Source organism: Bubalus kerabau, chromosome 6 (genome assembly GCF_029407905.1).
Source record: "Bubalus kerabau isolate K-KA32 ecotype Philippines breed swamp buffalo chromosome 6, PCC_UOA_SB_1v2, whole genome shotgun sequence".
In the NCBI taxonomy this organism is placed as follows: domain Eukaryota; kingdom Metazoa; phylum Chordata; class Mammalia; order Artiodactyla; family Bovidae; genus Bubalus; species Bubalus kerabau.
In genome coordinates, this window is record NC_073629.1 from 94,116,470 (window position 1) to 94,133,115 (window position 16,646).

General features: G+C 38.0%; 1 protein-coding gene across 5 annotated transcripts in view; it reads right to left on the reverse strand.

Annotated features, from left to right (window-relative positions):
* Positions 1 to 16,646, reverse strand: part of ZYG11B (zyg-11 family member B, cell cycle regulator) — a 79,913-nt gene that overhangs the window by 38,873 nt on the left and 24,394 nt on the right. For 3 of the 5 annotated variants that reach the window (XM_055585869.1, XM_055585868.1, XM_055585872.1), the window contains exons 2-3: positions 11,806 to 11,971; positions 4,261 to 5,015 (exon numbers count right to left, since the gene is read on the reverse strand). In XM_055585869.1, coding sequence (XP_055441844.1) covers positions 4,261 to 5,015; positions 11,806 to 11,971 — 921 coding nt within the window. Of the gene's footprint in view, positions 1 to 4,260; positions 5,016 to 11,805; positions 11,972 to 13,272; positions 13,361 to 16,646 lie in introns of those variants that run through there. The other 2 variants (XM_055585870.1, XM_055585873.1) reach the window with 2 other exon arrangements.

Here is a 16,646-nt window from a genome sequence, read left to right on the forward strand (position 1 = left end):
AAAAAACACCACCACCAACAAAACAAACAACCATCTGTTTCTGCAATCTATTTAAAACAGAAAAAATGTCCTTTACCACTAAGTTAAACCTTATTAATATTTAAAATATGGATAAAATTAAATGTATATTCTAAGGAAAGACTTTCTTGTAGCACTCAGCACATAACTCTATTACAGCATTTCTCACAATTGATTAAAGCTATTTTTAAACGGTCTGTCTGTTCTCCACTGGATCAGAATTCCTCAAGAGCAGAAGCACTAGCTCAGAGGTCTTTAAAAAGTACGTATTAAGTCTTAGTTCAAGGGAGAAGTCTAGGTTAGAGATATAAATTTAGGATGATTCCTAAATTTACATAGGCATATAAGTTTGGGGCCTGAGAGATTTAGGAAGAATCAATAAAAGAAACGGAGAGAAAGTCCAAAAAGTACGGGAAAAAAAAGGTCAATCTGATATCCTAGAAACTGAGTTTTTTAAAAAAAAAAAAAGGTATTTCAAGAAGGAAGAAAGATCAACTATGTCAAAAGGCACTTAGACCAAATGAAATGAAGACTGAGAATACTGGGTTTAACATATAACCAGTGCTTCTCAGGAGTGAGGCAGCCAAAAAACACAGGAATCTTAATGGTGGGATAGCAGAAGGTTGAGGAAACTGATGTTGACAAACGAGCAGATAAGGTAGGGAAACAAAGGTGACAGGGTTGGTAATTCTATGTCAAAAAACCCTCTGTGTTGGGGCTAGATGATTAAGAGAAAGAACTAAGGTTCTCAAATATAGGCAGAGATGTAGTAAAAGAATACATTCCAGGCTCATCAGCTAGCTGTGATCCTTAAGAAAATCACTCCCTCTCACTGAGGGCAATACCTCCCTCACAGAGCCAAGAGATCAAAATACATAATATACTTGCAAGTGGAAAAAACAAATCTTTTGTTCTTTGAACCACCCACTAAAAGTACCAGATAATGCCTCATAAGGAATACTGGGGAGTGACACTGTCTCTACTGAGGCATGTAAAACCAAAACTGTCAAACTAAATTAATTTAAAGCATCATAACATTAAAATAATAATTTCAGACCCATTTTTCAACTTTGCTAACCTGGAAAATTTTAAAAAAGGAGACAGAGCAATCTCAGCTCTCTTCTCTTAACATGACCCATTATTTTTCAACTCTCAAATTAGTAGTCAAATAAATAATTTAAAACAAACATCTATTTTTATGTATAGTTGAATAAAGGGCAAAGTTCCAATGATCTCTATTTTTTAAAAAAAATTATTTTAAAACAATGATTCTCCATTCTGGCTACATATTAAAATCACCCAAGGAGCTTTAAAAAAAACTGATGCCTCAGTCCCACCTCCCTACAGTGCTTCTGATTTAATTGCTCAAGTTCCTTAGATCATTTTTTTAATTAAAATTTTTTTCCAGCTTTAAAAGATATATATTATAGATACATAATGACAAATACATTCTGTAAGTGTAATGTGTAAAACGATGATGTTATACATGTAAATACTGCAAAATGATTATCATGATACAGTTACTTAACATATCCATTATCTCAAATAATTACACTCCAGGTAATTTTAATTACAGTCAAGGTTGAGAATCACTGTGTTTACAGAAGTGGAAACTAGATGACAGCAAAGTAGGTGTTTTCTAGAGTCAAAATTTCAAAGCAATGATGTTCCATTTGTAAAATCAAACTTGTTTCACAGAGGCATTGTACAATGTGTATGTTCTACTAGCCTCAACTGAAAACCTTGGGCTAATTCACTCTAGGGTCTGTTGGTGTTAAGAACAATCAGCAAAAATCACACTGCTCGGGAATCATAGCTACTGGAGGATCTTTGCCTTGAGAAGATTACTTAGTGCAGTGTGCCAGGGACACATTCCTTGCATCCTTGAGGACACAGATCAAGCTCACCTCCTCTGGGAAATCCTTCCTAAACTCCCAGTACACAGAGATTTCTTCCCCTTTGATTTTTATAATTCTTTACTGACCCATTTCTTAGGCAGACAAGTAACACTAACTTAGTAATCTACATTTTTATGCTGCCTTTACCCACAAGCCCTGTGCTAGAAACTTACCTTGTTCAATAACAAGCTGTTATGTTAGTTCCTCACACTTGCTGCCCTGCACCTGGCGTATGTGCCTTTGCCATTTCCTGCCCTAGCACCTACTTTTTCCAGCCTCATCTCACCGCTCTGCAACTTCCTACTCTAGAACTCTAGCCACAGCGGCTTTCTCGAAGTTCCTTGGATGTACCATGTTCCTTCCTACCACACATCTTTTGCTGTATTATTCTGGCTGCCTGGAATTTTCTCTACCAAGTTACTCATCCATAAGGTCTTCACTCATTCATCAAGTCCTCAGAGAAGCCTTAAACTAAGTCGAGCCTCTCTGTTCAACATACTCAAATACAGTATTATGTAGCTTTTAGATTCTTAACACTATGCAGTTTAAAGCATATATATATGCGCACATTATGTATTAATATATATGTATATGATATATAAATACATATATTGAAATCATACACCCATGACATATGTATGATACTTCACTGTCTGAATCCCTCACTAAATTATAAGCTCCATGAGGGCAAGATCACGCCATTTCACTCCACCATAATATGCAGAGGTACTTAATAAAATATTTACTGAATGAATGAATAAAAAAGTGACTCAAAATAATTGCCCACATTCTACTTTTTAAAGTCTAAATTTACAAATAATATAAGAACTGACATGTTTTAAAATGTTCTATAGCTAACCTTTCCTTCTCCTTTTTTGAGATCGATATTGATTGCTAAAAAAGAACCCTCCTGCACTGTTGGTAGGAATGTAAATTGGTACAGTCACTATGGAAAATAGTATGGAGGTTCCTTACAAAACTAAAAATAGAGTTACCATATGATTCAGAATCCCATTCCTTGACATATATCTGGAGAAAATTATAATTCAAACAGATACATGCATCCCCAAATTTATAGCAGCACTATTTACAATAGCCAAGACATGGATGCAATCTAAGTGTCCACTGATAGACAATGGATAAAGAAGAAGTGGCGTGGTATACACACACACACATGAACACTACTCAGCCATAAAAAAGAATGCAGTACTGCCATTTGCACCAGGTAGAATCAAATGATGCTTCAACTTAAGTGGTTTGATGTAAGTCGTAGGGGAAAAAAAAATGGGGCTCTGAAATTTGATAGATGTAGATCTAAACACTGGTTCTAACTAACAGTAAATCATAATTTCTATGTTTTTCATCTATAAAGTGGAGTTAATATCAATCTATAGATATTACCATATACAATATAAAGCATTTATAGGATACAATGTATGTTAGAAAAATACTGCTGCTGCTAAGTCGCTTCAGTTGTGTCCGACTCTGTGCGACCCCTGAGACGGCAGCCCAGCAGGCTCCCCCGTCCCTGGGATTCTCCAGGCAAGAACACTGGAGTGGGTTGCCATTTCCTTCTCCAAGACAAATACTAGTTGTCCTTAAACCTGTTACAGTTCTATCCTTCAAGGTCTGATTCAGATACCATCTTCCCTCAAGACGAAAATTCTCCAGTGAGAAAAAGTTTCTCCTACTCTCCTACAGCAACTATACTGATCCTTGGCTTTAGAGTTGTTTGTGATCATAACATTACTACTACTATCAGGCTCCTTGGAAGCAAATCCTGTATTTTTTTATCTTTCAATCTCAAGTTGTGACAAGTTCAGTAGATGTTTCCCAAATGGAATTTAAGCCATTATACATGAGAAACCTAAGAAGAGAAGGATTTTACCATTTTTACAATAGAGATCCTCTTGGACAACTTACTCTCCCATTACTCTTTTCTACAAAGGAGCATCTCTAGTTTCTTTGACGTGATCCTTTAGCTATTATGTTTAAGTGGTTCAAAATATCTAAACATTCTCTTCATGAGAACTATCATTTATCCAGGGCCTACAACATGACTTGCACTTTACATATATAATTATTAATCTTTAGAATAATTTTGCAGGTAAGAGTCATATCTATTTTATAAATAAATGTAAATTGAAAAGTTACATCATAGTTTGCTCTGGGCCATGAAGCAAATAATCTGGAATATTAATTCAGACTCTAAAGCAAGGCCTTTCCACTATATGTCATGTTTCATGAATATGATCTATATATTATTAGACATTCACCTTAATGGAATCTTATGCAAACTAAACAATGGTCAGCCTGACAAAGGAATATATTTTTAAAATCTGACCTTCAAATGTCCTTCGCCTGTGAGGAATTCAGAGTAGCCAGCATCAGTAGCCAGCAAACCTACAAACTGCATGCTGGGCCGTTGCTGAATAAAAGCTTCAACAGCTTTGTCTGTCACATGCTTCCTCCCAGAAACATCCAGGGAGACGAGGTTGGGCAGGATGTCCTTTTGTTCTAGTAATCGAAGAGCTATGTCTGATGTAAACTGTTTATCATCCGAAATATCAAGATGATTCAGATGTCTTAGTTCTCGAACAACATCCAGTATCTGGGTAGTTGTCATTTTTAAACATTTCAAGTGATGCATGGTTAGAGACTTGAGTCGGTCTTTGCAAGCCAGCAGAGCCGTGATGTCTGTGATGGAGGTGTTAGAAATATCCAGGCTCTCTAATCTTGGCAATGAGGCAACTTCAGCCAGGTCTTCATTGTAAAAGAGAACATTGGTGATGCTTAATGCTCGAAGGCCAGAAAGCCGGCTAAAGCACCGCTCATAAGGATCTTCGAGGGAGAGAGTTAATGAGTTCAGCACGAGGCACTGGAGATTTTGCTGGATCCATTTGTTACTGCCAAGCCCACTGATGATGTCTGTAATCGTGATGTCAGCATTCACACCTGTCGCATCAAGTTCCACTAACTTGTGGTGGCAGAAGGCTTTCCGGAAAGCAACAGCAGAGATCTTGGCTTTGCGAATGCAAGCTCGTTTTAAGCGCATCTGGTTGCCCCTAAAAATACCTACAGTTGCATCATTCAGGAGACCTAGGAAAAAATAAGCAGTACTTTAACTTCAAAAAATGGTTAAAGGATAGCTAAAATTTCCAGCATACTTTACACTTTTGAAGCACTACCATGTAACAGTATTTCATTTAATTGACATAATAATTCAGTGAGGTAAGAATGTGATTATCTACAATTTATAGCTGAGTAAACTGGGGTTCAAAAAAGTGGTCTTCCCAGAGCACAGAAATAGCACATGGCAGAATCAGGACTGTGTTAGGCATTACTGATATTCACTAATATCTGGTTCTCCTCCCATTACTGAACACATGCACAGTTGTGTTTTCCAAAGTACCCTTGGATTTAGATGGGGCTACATGCCCAGTTCTAGCCAAAGGTATACCAGATCCAAGTACAAAAGGATCATGAAAGCAAAGAAAAGGAAGCAATTTACCATGTCTGGAGATCTGAAAAAGACTCCATGGAAGAGGTGATCCTTGAGAAGATCTTTCAAAGATGAAGGAAAAATTCAAAGATGGAGAAGGAAGGTGAGGGGAATTTAAGAAGAATACAGGGGAAAACCTAGATACGAGTGAGAACATGGTCAATTTCTGAAGATTTACATATGGAAGTGGGAAGAGACAAGGAATAAGGCTAGATCACTGAAAGGTCAAGAGAAGAAAGCAGGCCAGCTAGACATCTTGGGACACAAAGAACAATATGGTGGAGTTCCTGTTTTTTTTTCCCTGTACCATATATTCCAGACTTAAGCTGGCAATTGGGAAATACCAACAAGCACACACAAAAACAGCCCCTGCTCCGCCAGGGCCACAAAATCTGCTCACCCTAGCCAAAGTACCAGGAAAAGGGCAGCCTAGCAAGGGTAAATGTTTTTGTCCCCCACTTGACTTCTGTTGACACCCGAGACTTAGTGCTCCTCTTTATGGCTATGCGGGAGATTGGTGTTCTGGTTCCTCATTAGGTCTCTGGTGTTTGACTGAAGTAAAGTGATTACTTTATCTCACCACATTTGCTGATGTGGATGAGGGTGTCAGAGACATGAACAAAAACCTCACTCTCATCCACACCAGTAAATGCCAAGAGGGGAACCTAGACTTTCACTCCCGCTATAACTAGTTGCCACAATCTCCCCACAGAGATGTGTTAGGAGAAGGCCGAGTATGGAGCCAGGACTTCCATGTCCATCTGGCAGTAACGAGGTGCTTCTCCCTTTCCGAGCTGGGGTGGTATCAAAGGAAGCCTAGTGGAGAGTTGAGACTTCATCACTGCCCAACAGTAAGTAATGAGGTCACCTCCCTACAACGTGCGGTCAGTGGAGGCCAAATGAAGAAGAGAAATGAAGTACTCACACGGCTCTCAGCTAGGGAGGGTATCAGTAGCGAACCAGTGGGGAAGCAGCACGCCAGTCCCCTGCAGAGCAGTAATGAGTAATGAGCAGCACTAAGTCTCAGGTGTCAACAGAACTCGAGTGGGGAATAAGAACATTTACCCCAGTCTGGCAATAACAAGGCAGTGCCTCCACCTTCCACTGCTAGAGTGGTGGCAGAGACACAAACAAAAAGAGCAGTCCCATAACACAATATCCAAAATGTCCAGATTCCAATAAAAACTCACTCATCATACAAAGGACCAGTAAGATCTCAACGTGAAAAGAAGACTATAGATGTCAACACTAAAAAATGAGAAATGTTAAAATTATTTGATGAAGGTCTTAAAGGAGCCATCATAAAAAAGCCTAAGTGTGCAATTACAAACAAGCTTGAAACAAATGGAAAACAGAAAACCTCAGAAAAGAAGCAGAAGTTATAAAGAAGAACCAAAGGAAAATTTTAGAATTGAAAAATACAATAATGGCTGCGTTCAACAACAGAATAAAAGAAACAAAGGAAAGCATTAGTGAACTAAAAGATTAAAAAAAAAAAAAAAGAAATTACCCAAATCTAAAGAACAGGTAAAAAAACAGACTTAAAACATATTTGAACACAGCTATTTGTCCAGAAAGAGTGGAGGAATAGGGCAGGGTTGAAAAAGTATTTGAAGAAATCGTTACACACCTATTAAAATGGCTCAAATAAAAAAACAGTAACAACACCAAATGCTGGCAAGTAAGCAGAGAAACTGAGTCAGTCTTACATTGTTAAGAGTGTAAAATGGCATAGCCATTCTGTAAACAGTGTGGCTAAACATGCAACTACAATAGGACCCAACAGTAGCACTCCTGGGCATGTATACCAAAGAAATGAAAACTTATGTTCACATAAGACCTGTCCATGGACGACTATACCACTACAATATTCATATTCAACATTACATTCTTAATAGTTAATAGTTAGATATTATATTAATAAGACCATTCAGGTATGACCTAAATCAAATCCCTTATGATTATACAGTGGAAGTGAGAAATAGATTTAAGGGCCTAGAGCTGATAGATAGAGTACCTGATGAACTATGGACGGAGGTTTGTGACACTGTACAGGAGACAGGGATCAAGACCATCCCCATGGAAAAGAAATGCAAAAAAGCAAAATGGCTGTCTGGGGAGGCCTTACAAATAGCTGTGAAAAGAAGAGAAGAGAAAAGCAAAGGAGAAAAGCAAAGATATAAGTATCTGAATGCAGAGTTCCAAAGAATAGCAAGAAGAGATAAGAAAGCCTTCCTCAGCAATCAATGCAAAGAAATAGAGGAAAAAACAGAATGGGAAACACTAGAGATCTCTTCAAGAAAATTAGAGATACCAAGGGGACATTTCATGCAAAGATGGGCTTGATAAAGGACAGAAATGGTATGGACCTAACAGAAGCAGAAGATATTAAGAAGAGGTGGCAAGAATACACAGAACTGTATAAAAAAGATCTTCATGTCCCAGATAATCACGATGGTGTGGTCACTCATCTAGAGCCAGACATCCTGGAATGTGAAGTCAGGTGGGCCTTAGAAACCATCACTACGAACAAAGCTAGTGGAGGTGATGGAATTCCAGTTGAGCTATTCCAAATCCTGAAAGACGATGTTGTGAAAGTGCTGCACTCAATATGCCAGCACATTTGGAAAACTCAGCAGTGGCCACAGGACTGGAAAAGGTCAGTTTTCATTCCAATCCCAAAGAAAGGCAATGCCAAAGAATGCTCAAACTACCGCACAATTGCACTCATCTCACACACTAGTTAAGTAATGCACAAAATCCTTCAAGCCAGGCTTCAGCAATACATGAACCGTGAACTCCCTGATGTTCAAGCTGGTTTTAGAAAATTCAGAGGAACCAGAGATCAAATTGCCAACATCCACTGGATCATGGAAAAAGCAAGAGAGTTCCAGAAAAACATCTATTTCTGCTTTATTGATTATGCCAAAGCCTTTGACTGTGTGGATCACAATAAACTGTCGAAAATTCTGAAAGAGATGGGAATACCAGACTACCTGACCTGCCTCTTGAGAAATCTGTATGCAGGTCAGGAAGCAACAGTTAGAACTGGACATGGAACAACAGACTGGTTCCACACAGGAAAAGGAGTACGTCAAGGCTGTATATTGTCACCCTGCTTATTTAACTTCTATGCAGAGTACATCATGAGAAAGACTGGACTGGAAGAAACACAAGCTGGAATCAAGATTGCTGGGAGAAATCTCAATAATCTCAGATATGCAGATGACACCACACTTATGGCAGAAAGTGAAGAGGAACTAAAAAGCCTCTTGATGAAAGTTAAAGAGGAGAGCAAAAAAGTTGGCTTAAAGCTCAACATTCAGAAAACTAAGATCATGGCATCTGGTCCCATCACTTCATGGGAAATAGATGGGAAAACAGTGGAAACAGTGTCAGACTTTATTTTTCTGGGCTCCAAAATCACTGCAGATGGTGACTGCAGCCATGAAATTAGAAGACGCTTACTCCTTGGAAGGAAAGTTATGTTCAACCTAGATAGCATATTGAAAAGCAGAGACATTACTTTGCCAACAAAGGTCCATCTAGTCAAGGCTATGGTTTTTCCTGTGGTCATGTATGGATGTGAGAGTTGGACTGTGAAGAAGGCTGAGTGCCGAAGAATTGATGCTTTTGAACTGTGGTGTTGGAGAAGACTCTTGAGAGTCCCTTGGACTGCAAGGAGATCCAACCAGTCCATTCTGAAGGAGATCAGCCCTGGGATTCCTTTGGAGGGAATGATGCTGAAGCTGAAACTCCAGTACTTTGGCCACCTCATGCGAAGAGTTGACTCATTGGAAAAGACTCTGATGCTGGGAGGGATTGGGGGCAGGAGGAGAAGGGGACGACAGAGGATGAGATGGCTCGATGGCGTCACTGACTCTATGGACGTGAGCCTGAGTGAACTCCAGGAGTTGGTGACGGACAGGGAGGCCTGGCATGCTGCGATTCATGGGGTCGCAAAGAGTCAGACATGACTGAGCGACTGAACTTAACTGAAATGGCATTATCTTTTTAGATGGTAAAATTCTTATTCTGATTTCTAGATCTTATACACACATTTCCTGGAAAATTTTTAGCATTGAGACAACAGATACAGTGAGCAAAGAGTATGACAAGAGAATTATAGAATCAAGTAAGTAAAACTCTTTAGTATCAGGCTTATTTTAATAAGGACTGCTACCAGTATCATTAATCCCTTGAATTGAGTGAATAAGTAAATTTTTTTTAATGAATTATTTTCTAAAATCATTGCACTATTAGAAGACTTATACTAGCAATTTTGAAAGCATTCATAAGGAATTCCCTAGCAGTCCAGAGGTTTTTCTTTTGCAGTACTATTAGCGGTATCCACTCTTGACTGTTTGAAGGTGGATATGATTTTTACAAAGAGATTCAATAATTTGTGCATGTGATGAATAGACAGGTAATCACATGGGGGAAACACAAACGGGGCAGCACACTGTTTCTCTTGATCCTCACGTTTCTCATTTGAACTCAGTTTGAAGAAAACTGGTAGAAAACACATTCTGATCAAGCATATAGCTTCTCAAAGACATACTCTGGAAGACAATTATTTAGTTTTATGTACTTAAAAACTACTTTCATTATTTTATTCATACAAAGCATTCACCAGTGCCTGGTATATAATAAGCATTCAACAAATGTTAGCTGCTATTATTAATTAACAATAGTTATATTTCCAAAGGAATCTGGAAAAGTTAAAACTTCAGTTAACATTTATTCTTTTGATTTACAAGACTAGTTATATGTACAAATACTTAAACTGAACTTGCTAAGTGTAATCATTAAACTGAGACCTGAAAGAAATGCTAGCACTAGCATAACCTTTTAAATCTCATTTGTAAGGGATCTTTAACTTAAATGTGGGTAATACCTATTGAAATTTACCCTCATTCCTTCAGCAGCTCAAAGAATCCAAAGAGACTACAGACTTGAGCAACTTTAGTGAAAACCAAGGAATGCAGACATCTTCTTCCTCCCACCCTTCCTTCGAATGCACTATCTGCATTTGTGTGTGCTCTGTCTTCTGTTTCTCTCTATAGACACACACACACACACACACATATATATCAGATAATGGGATATACTTTTGCTGTGACTTTAAGTACATATAATAAATTTATGTATTTGTATATGTGTGTTCAATTGCTCAGTCGTGTCTGACTCTTTGCAACTGGCATGGACTGTAGCCCACCAGGCTTCCCAGTCCATGGAATTTTCCAGGCAAGAATACTGGAGTGGGTGCCATTTCCTCCTCCAGAGGATCTTCCCAACCCAGGGACTGAACCGAGTTTCCTGCATCTCCTGCACTGGAAGGTGGATTCTTTACCACTGAGCCACCTGGGAAGTCCCTTATAGTCCCTATATTTAATAAAATATAACAACTATAAACATATTTGAATGTATGTGTGGGTATATATATTAAAGTCACAGCAAAAGTGTATATACCATTATAGGCTATCCAGGAGCAAGAATACCTCTAATGTAGGAGTAGGAAGGTTGTGTGGCAGTGAAAAGAAAACTGATTTAGAATAAAACAGATCTGCATTTGAACCAGGACTCTATCATTTACTAGCAGTGTGACTCTTAACAAGTTACTTCTCTGAACCTCAGTTTCCTTATCTGTATATGAATAGGACAAAAATAGCTACCTTATAAGTTTTTGAGAAAATTCAAGAAAAGTATAAAATGCCTGGCATTAATATTACATGGAAGAGGCAATTCATAAATGATAATTATCACTATTGCCATATTTATTCTATTTTATAGTTGTGGAAAAAATTGTATTTCTTACTTGTAAGAGTTTACACACCCTAAATATATAAAGGGATGGAATCTCTTTCAACTTAGAACTTATACATAGGTAACAAAATTCTCAATATATTGTGCATAATCAGAATTTCACAGATAAATCTTTCACAATTTATTTTCAGAATTTGTTTTTGAAGACAGAAGTAATACATTAGCTATGATTTCCTGTTTCAAAGATCAAAAGCATAAACTAGCTTTTCCATTATGACATTTATTGATTTTCTTGCTGCCAAATAACCCTGTAAGGTATTTTAGACCAGCAGACTTCCAAACTGCTATTTTGGGAGAGTAGTTATTTTTGCCATGCAAACAGCTTCTCATAACAACAAAATAGAAGAAACAAACAAAAAAAAGGGCTTGCCAGGTTAGAAAAGAAAATGCTTATTTAAATTATGCCATAAGTAGCAAGGTAGGCAAAAATAAATTAATTCCTTTTCCTCAATTAGGCTTTTCTGTTATTTCTATGAAAATAATTAAATGGCCACAGCAGCACTTCAAAATCCAATGCTAATTAAAAGGGCATAATTTTTGTTTCCTCTGTTTATTTATTACCATGAAAAGCCATGGTCTGAAGTAGCCGATCAGCCACCTCCTGTGGGAATACTCCAGGTTCCTGCAGACACAATGTTCCATCTTGTCTTGCTGAGCAGAACTTCTCAAGGTGAGTAGTCAGGAAATTCAAGCAGATATCAAGTAAGGAATAAGGAGATGCCTCCTCCTTGGATCCCAGGAAGAAACAAAGGGAAAACCAAAGCCAACAAGTTAGTTTCCAGAAAAGTAGAGAACAAAAGATTCATTTACTTGCTCAACAAGTACTTTTACTCAAGTGTCTACCATGTGCAAGATACCATGTTAGGCAGTGGGAATACACCATATGATCCATGTTCTCAAGAAGCAGGAGAAGAGAAACATTTAAACACATTTTTACTAAAAGTCTATTAAATACTATAGTATAGGATATATTGGGTAGTCATGTAAACATACAGCAAGGTATCCTAATCAGTCAAGGATGGTTAGGGAAGATGGCACAGCAGATTAATCTTCCTAAATTACCATCCCAGGATGCTCTACTGCTCAAAACATCAGTGGGATGCATGGGCCTGAACACAAAAGAAAAAAATCTTATATTGTTAGACTGATGATGCCCGAGTCCTTCCAAAATCTAGCCTCAATTTACTTTCCAACTTGACCTCCCACAAAATTCCCATCCCACCTAACAGTTCAAATATGATCAGTTTATTTGGAGGAAAGAATGTGCTATATGTGTTACCCTCAAAAAAGAAAAAGGTTAACCCAGTTTATTCCAATCTGAGGAATACAGAACTAATCAAATAAGCACAAAGATTTAAGTATAAGGGTTTTGATTACAGAAATAAACACTCTTCAAGGTCCCTAATAACAGTAATATAACTAAAATATAATTATAGCAGCTACCATCCATTAGGTGCTTTCTGTATGACTCTGTGGAGAGTTTAACGCTGAGCGTCGAACAATTGATGCTTTTGAACTGTGGTGTTGGAGAAGACTCTTGAGAGTCCCTTGGACTGCAAGGAGATCCAACCAGTCCATTCTGAAGGAGATCAGCCCTGGGATTTCTTTGGAAGGAATGATGCTAAAGCTGAAACTCCAGTACTTTGGCCACCTCATGCGAAGAGTTGACTCATTGGAAAAGACTCTGATGCTGGGAGGGATTGGGGGCAGGAGGAGAAGGGGACGACAGAGGATGAGATGGCTGGATGGCATCACTGACTCGATGGACGTGAGTCTGAGTGAACTCCGGGAGTTGGTGAGGGACAGGGAGGCCTGGCGTGCTGCGATTCATGGGGTCGCAAAGAGTCAGACACGACTGAGCAACTGATCTGATCTGATCCATTATTTCAGTCATTCCTCACCCCTACTTTACTAAGTAGTGAAGCATTATTTTCATTTTTGCATAACTGAAAACTGGCTCAGAAAAGTAACATCTAAGTATTCTACACATAGTAACTGACAAAGTGTAACTTCAAATTAAAAACTGACTTAGGGGGACTTCTCTGGTGGTCCAGTGAATAAGACTCCAAGCTCCCAATGCAGGCGACCCAGGTTCAATCCCTGCCACAACGAAGACCTGATGCAGCCAAATAAATAAATAAAAATATCTTAAAAAAAAATATGACTCAGGAACATAACTCTTAACCATATTAAATTGATACTACACATGTGACATTTTTAATGGCTGAATAATATGCAGCTGTTAAAAATTATAGTTCAAAGATATATTACTCAAATACAAAAATATTCATAATACAAGGTAAGTTTTTTAAAATACATAGTTTATAGAACTTCCTCAACCTGATAAAAGTCATCCATTCATATTCATGGATCAGAAGATAATATTTTTAAATTGATCTACAGATTCAGTACAATCCCTACCAAAATTCCAGCTTCTTTTTTTTGCAGAAATTAACAAACTGACCTAAAATTCATATGGAAATACAATGGACCTAGAATAACTGAAACAATCTCTGAAAAGAACAACAAAGTTGGAAGACTCACACTTGTCAGTTTTAAAGCTTACTATAAAGCTACAGTAAACAAAGCAGTATGGTACTGGCATAAAAACAGACACATAAATCAACGAGACAGAACTCAAAGATCAGAAATAAAACTCTCATATTTATGGTCAGTTGACTTAAACAAGGCTGTCAAGACAATTCAATGGGAAAAAAAAAAAAACAGGCTTTTCAACAAACAGTGCTGGGATAACTGGACATCTACATGCAAAAGGATGAACATGGGGTCCTTCCTCAAAGCACATATAAAAATTAACTCAAAATAGATCAAAGGCCCAAAGGTAAAAGTTAAAACTATTAGGTTCTTAGAAGAAAACATTGGTATAATCCTTCCTGACTTTGAATTGGTGAATGACTTCTTAGATATGACATCAAAAGCACAAACAACCAAAGAAAAAAGCAGATAAACTAGACTTCATAAAAACAAAAAAACTTTTGCATCAAAGGTCATCATCAAGAAAGTGAAAAGAAAACCCCAAAAAATGGGAGAAAATATTTGCAAATCATGTATCTGTTAAGGGATTTGTATCTAGATTATACAAATAATTCTTACAACTCAATTATAAAAAGACAACTCAAAGACAGGCAAAGGTCTAAATGGACATTTCTCCAAAGAAATGCAAATGACCAAGAGTCACATGAAAGACATTCAACATCATTAGTTACCAGAAAAATGCAAATCAAAATTACAATGAAGTAATATCTCACACTTACTATTAAGGCTATAACCAAAAGACAGATAAAAACAAGTGTTGGTGAAGATGTGAAGAAACTGGAACTCTCGTACCCTGCAAGTGGAAATGTAAAATGGTACGGCCACTTTGGAAAACAATCCAGCAGGAGCTTCCCTGGTGGCTCAGTGGTGAAGACTCCTGCCAGTGCAGGAGATATGGGTTCAATCCCTGATCTGGGAAGATCCCACTTGCTGCAGAGCAACTAAGCCCATGCACCGCACCTATTCAGCCTGCCCTCTAGAGCCCAGGAGACGCACATATCACAACTACTGAAGCCCGTGCCCCGTAGAGCCTGTAACAAGAGAAGCCACCATAATGAGAAGCCCAGGCTCTGCGACTAGAGAGTAGCCCCTACTGTCCACAACGAGAGTAAAGCCCACATGGCAATAAAGACCCAGCACAGCCAAGAATAAATAAATTACACTTTTTTTAAAAATCTAGCAATTGCCATATAACCTTGCAATTCCACTAAGTATATACTTAAGAGAAATGAAAATGTAAGTTACACAAAACTTGAACATAAATGTTTATAAAAGCTTTATTCATAATAGATGAAAAGTGGAAATGGCCTAATATCATCAATTTATGAGTGGATAAACAAAATATGGTATATTTACACAATGGAATACTATTCCATTGTATTATGGAATCACAGATGGATCTCAAAAACATTATACTAAATGAAAGACGCCAGTCACAAAAGACCATATAATGCAGAATTCCATTTATGTGGAATGTCCAAAATAGGCAAATCTATACAGACAGAAAGATTAGTGGATGCCTAGAGCTAATGGAGAGGAAGAGCTGTAGGAAAATGAGAAGAAAATGCTAATGGGTACATAGCTTCTTTTTGAAACGGAAATATTGAAATATTTGAAAATATTCTGAAATTGATTGTGTATTTGCACAACTATTAGTAAATTAAAAACCACTGAATTTGGTACACTTCAAATGGGTGAACTGAATGGTATGTGAATTATATATCAATAAAGAGGTCACAAAAATTAGTTTACAAAACTATAAATATAAAACTGAAATAAATACATCAAAATATTAACAGTCGTTAACTCTGGGTAAATTGCTATCGGTTATTTTATATGGTATGACCTGCCTCTTGAGAAATCTGTATGCAGGTCAGGAAGCAACAGTTAGAACTGGACATGGCACACAGACACACGGAGCTTCTGACACGCCGGGCGGGAAGATGTCATCATTGCCAAGAAGAGCAAAAGCAAAGGTCCAGACTGTGATATCCAAAGATGAATTTTCTTCCTTCTCTGAGTTATCATCTGCCTCTGAAGATGATAAGCAGGACAGTGCCTGAGAACCCCAAAAGAAAGTCCCTAGAAGCCGTAAGCCACCTGTTTCCAAGGTATCCAAACCAAAGAGAGTACCACGAGTGAAGAACACGCTGCAGATCAGTGATGGCTCAGAAGACGTGGCTGTCAAGGAGGAGCTGAATAACTCTATCGCTATTGCCGATGTTGATTTAGAAGACAAAAACAAATTGGAGACTGGGCAGACTCTGAAAACAGCAAAGACAAAACGGAAAAATTCAGCTCAGTCACCTTCAGCTCGGAGGACTAAAAAGCTGAAAACTGATGAAGAAGCCAACAAAGCCAGCAGCTTAGAGAGCAGAAATAATAGCACAGAGATACCATCCACTAGTGCCATGTGGGAAGGTGGGTGCAAGGAAGAGGAGAACAAAGACGACTTTACATGTGGTCAGCCCCCTTTGAAGAAAGTGAAGACGGAAACATGTCCTCAGGGGCAGCCTGTCAGGCTTCCAGAAAATATCAGTAATATTGAGGAGGTGGAAATGAACTGGGACATAGTACAGGTTTTATCTGAGAGAACTGATATTGAACTTTGGGTTTGTGCCAATATTATCTGTCTCTTTAATGATGATAACACAATTCCCTTCATTATATGTTATCGAAGAGAGCTTATTAATAATCTTGATGCTGATTCCTTGGAGAAGTTCAACAAACTCTAGAGGAGCTACGGGCTGTTGCAAAGAAGGCTCATAGTACAATCCAAAAAATTAAAAAGGAGGGGAAGATGTCTGAGTGCCTGTTAAAAGCTTTGCTGAACTGTAAGACTTTTG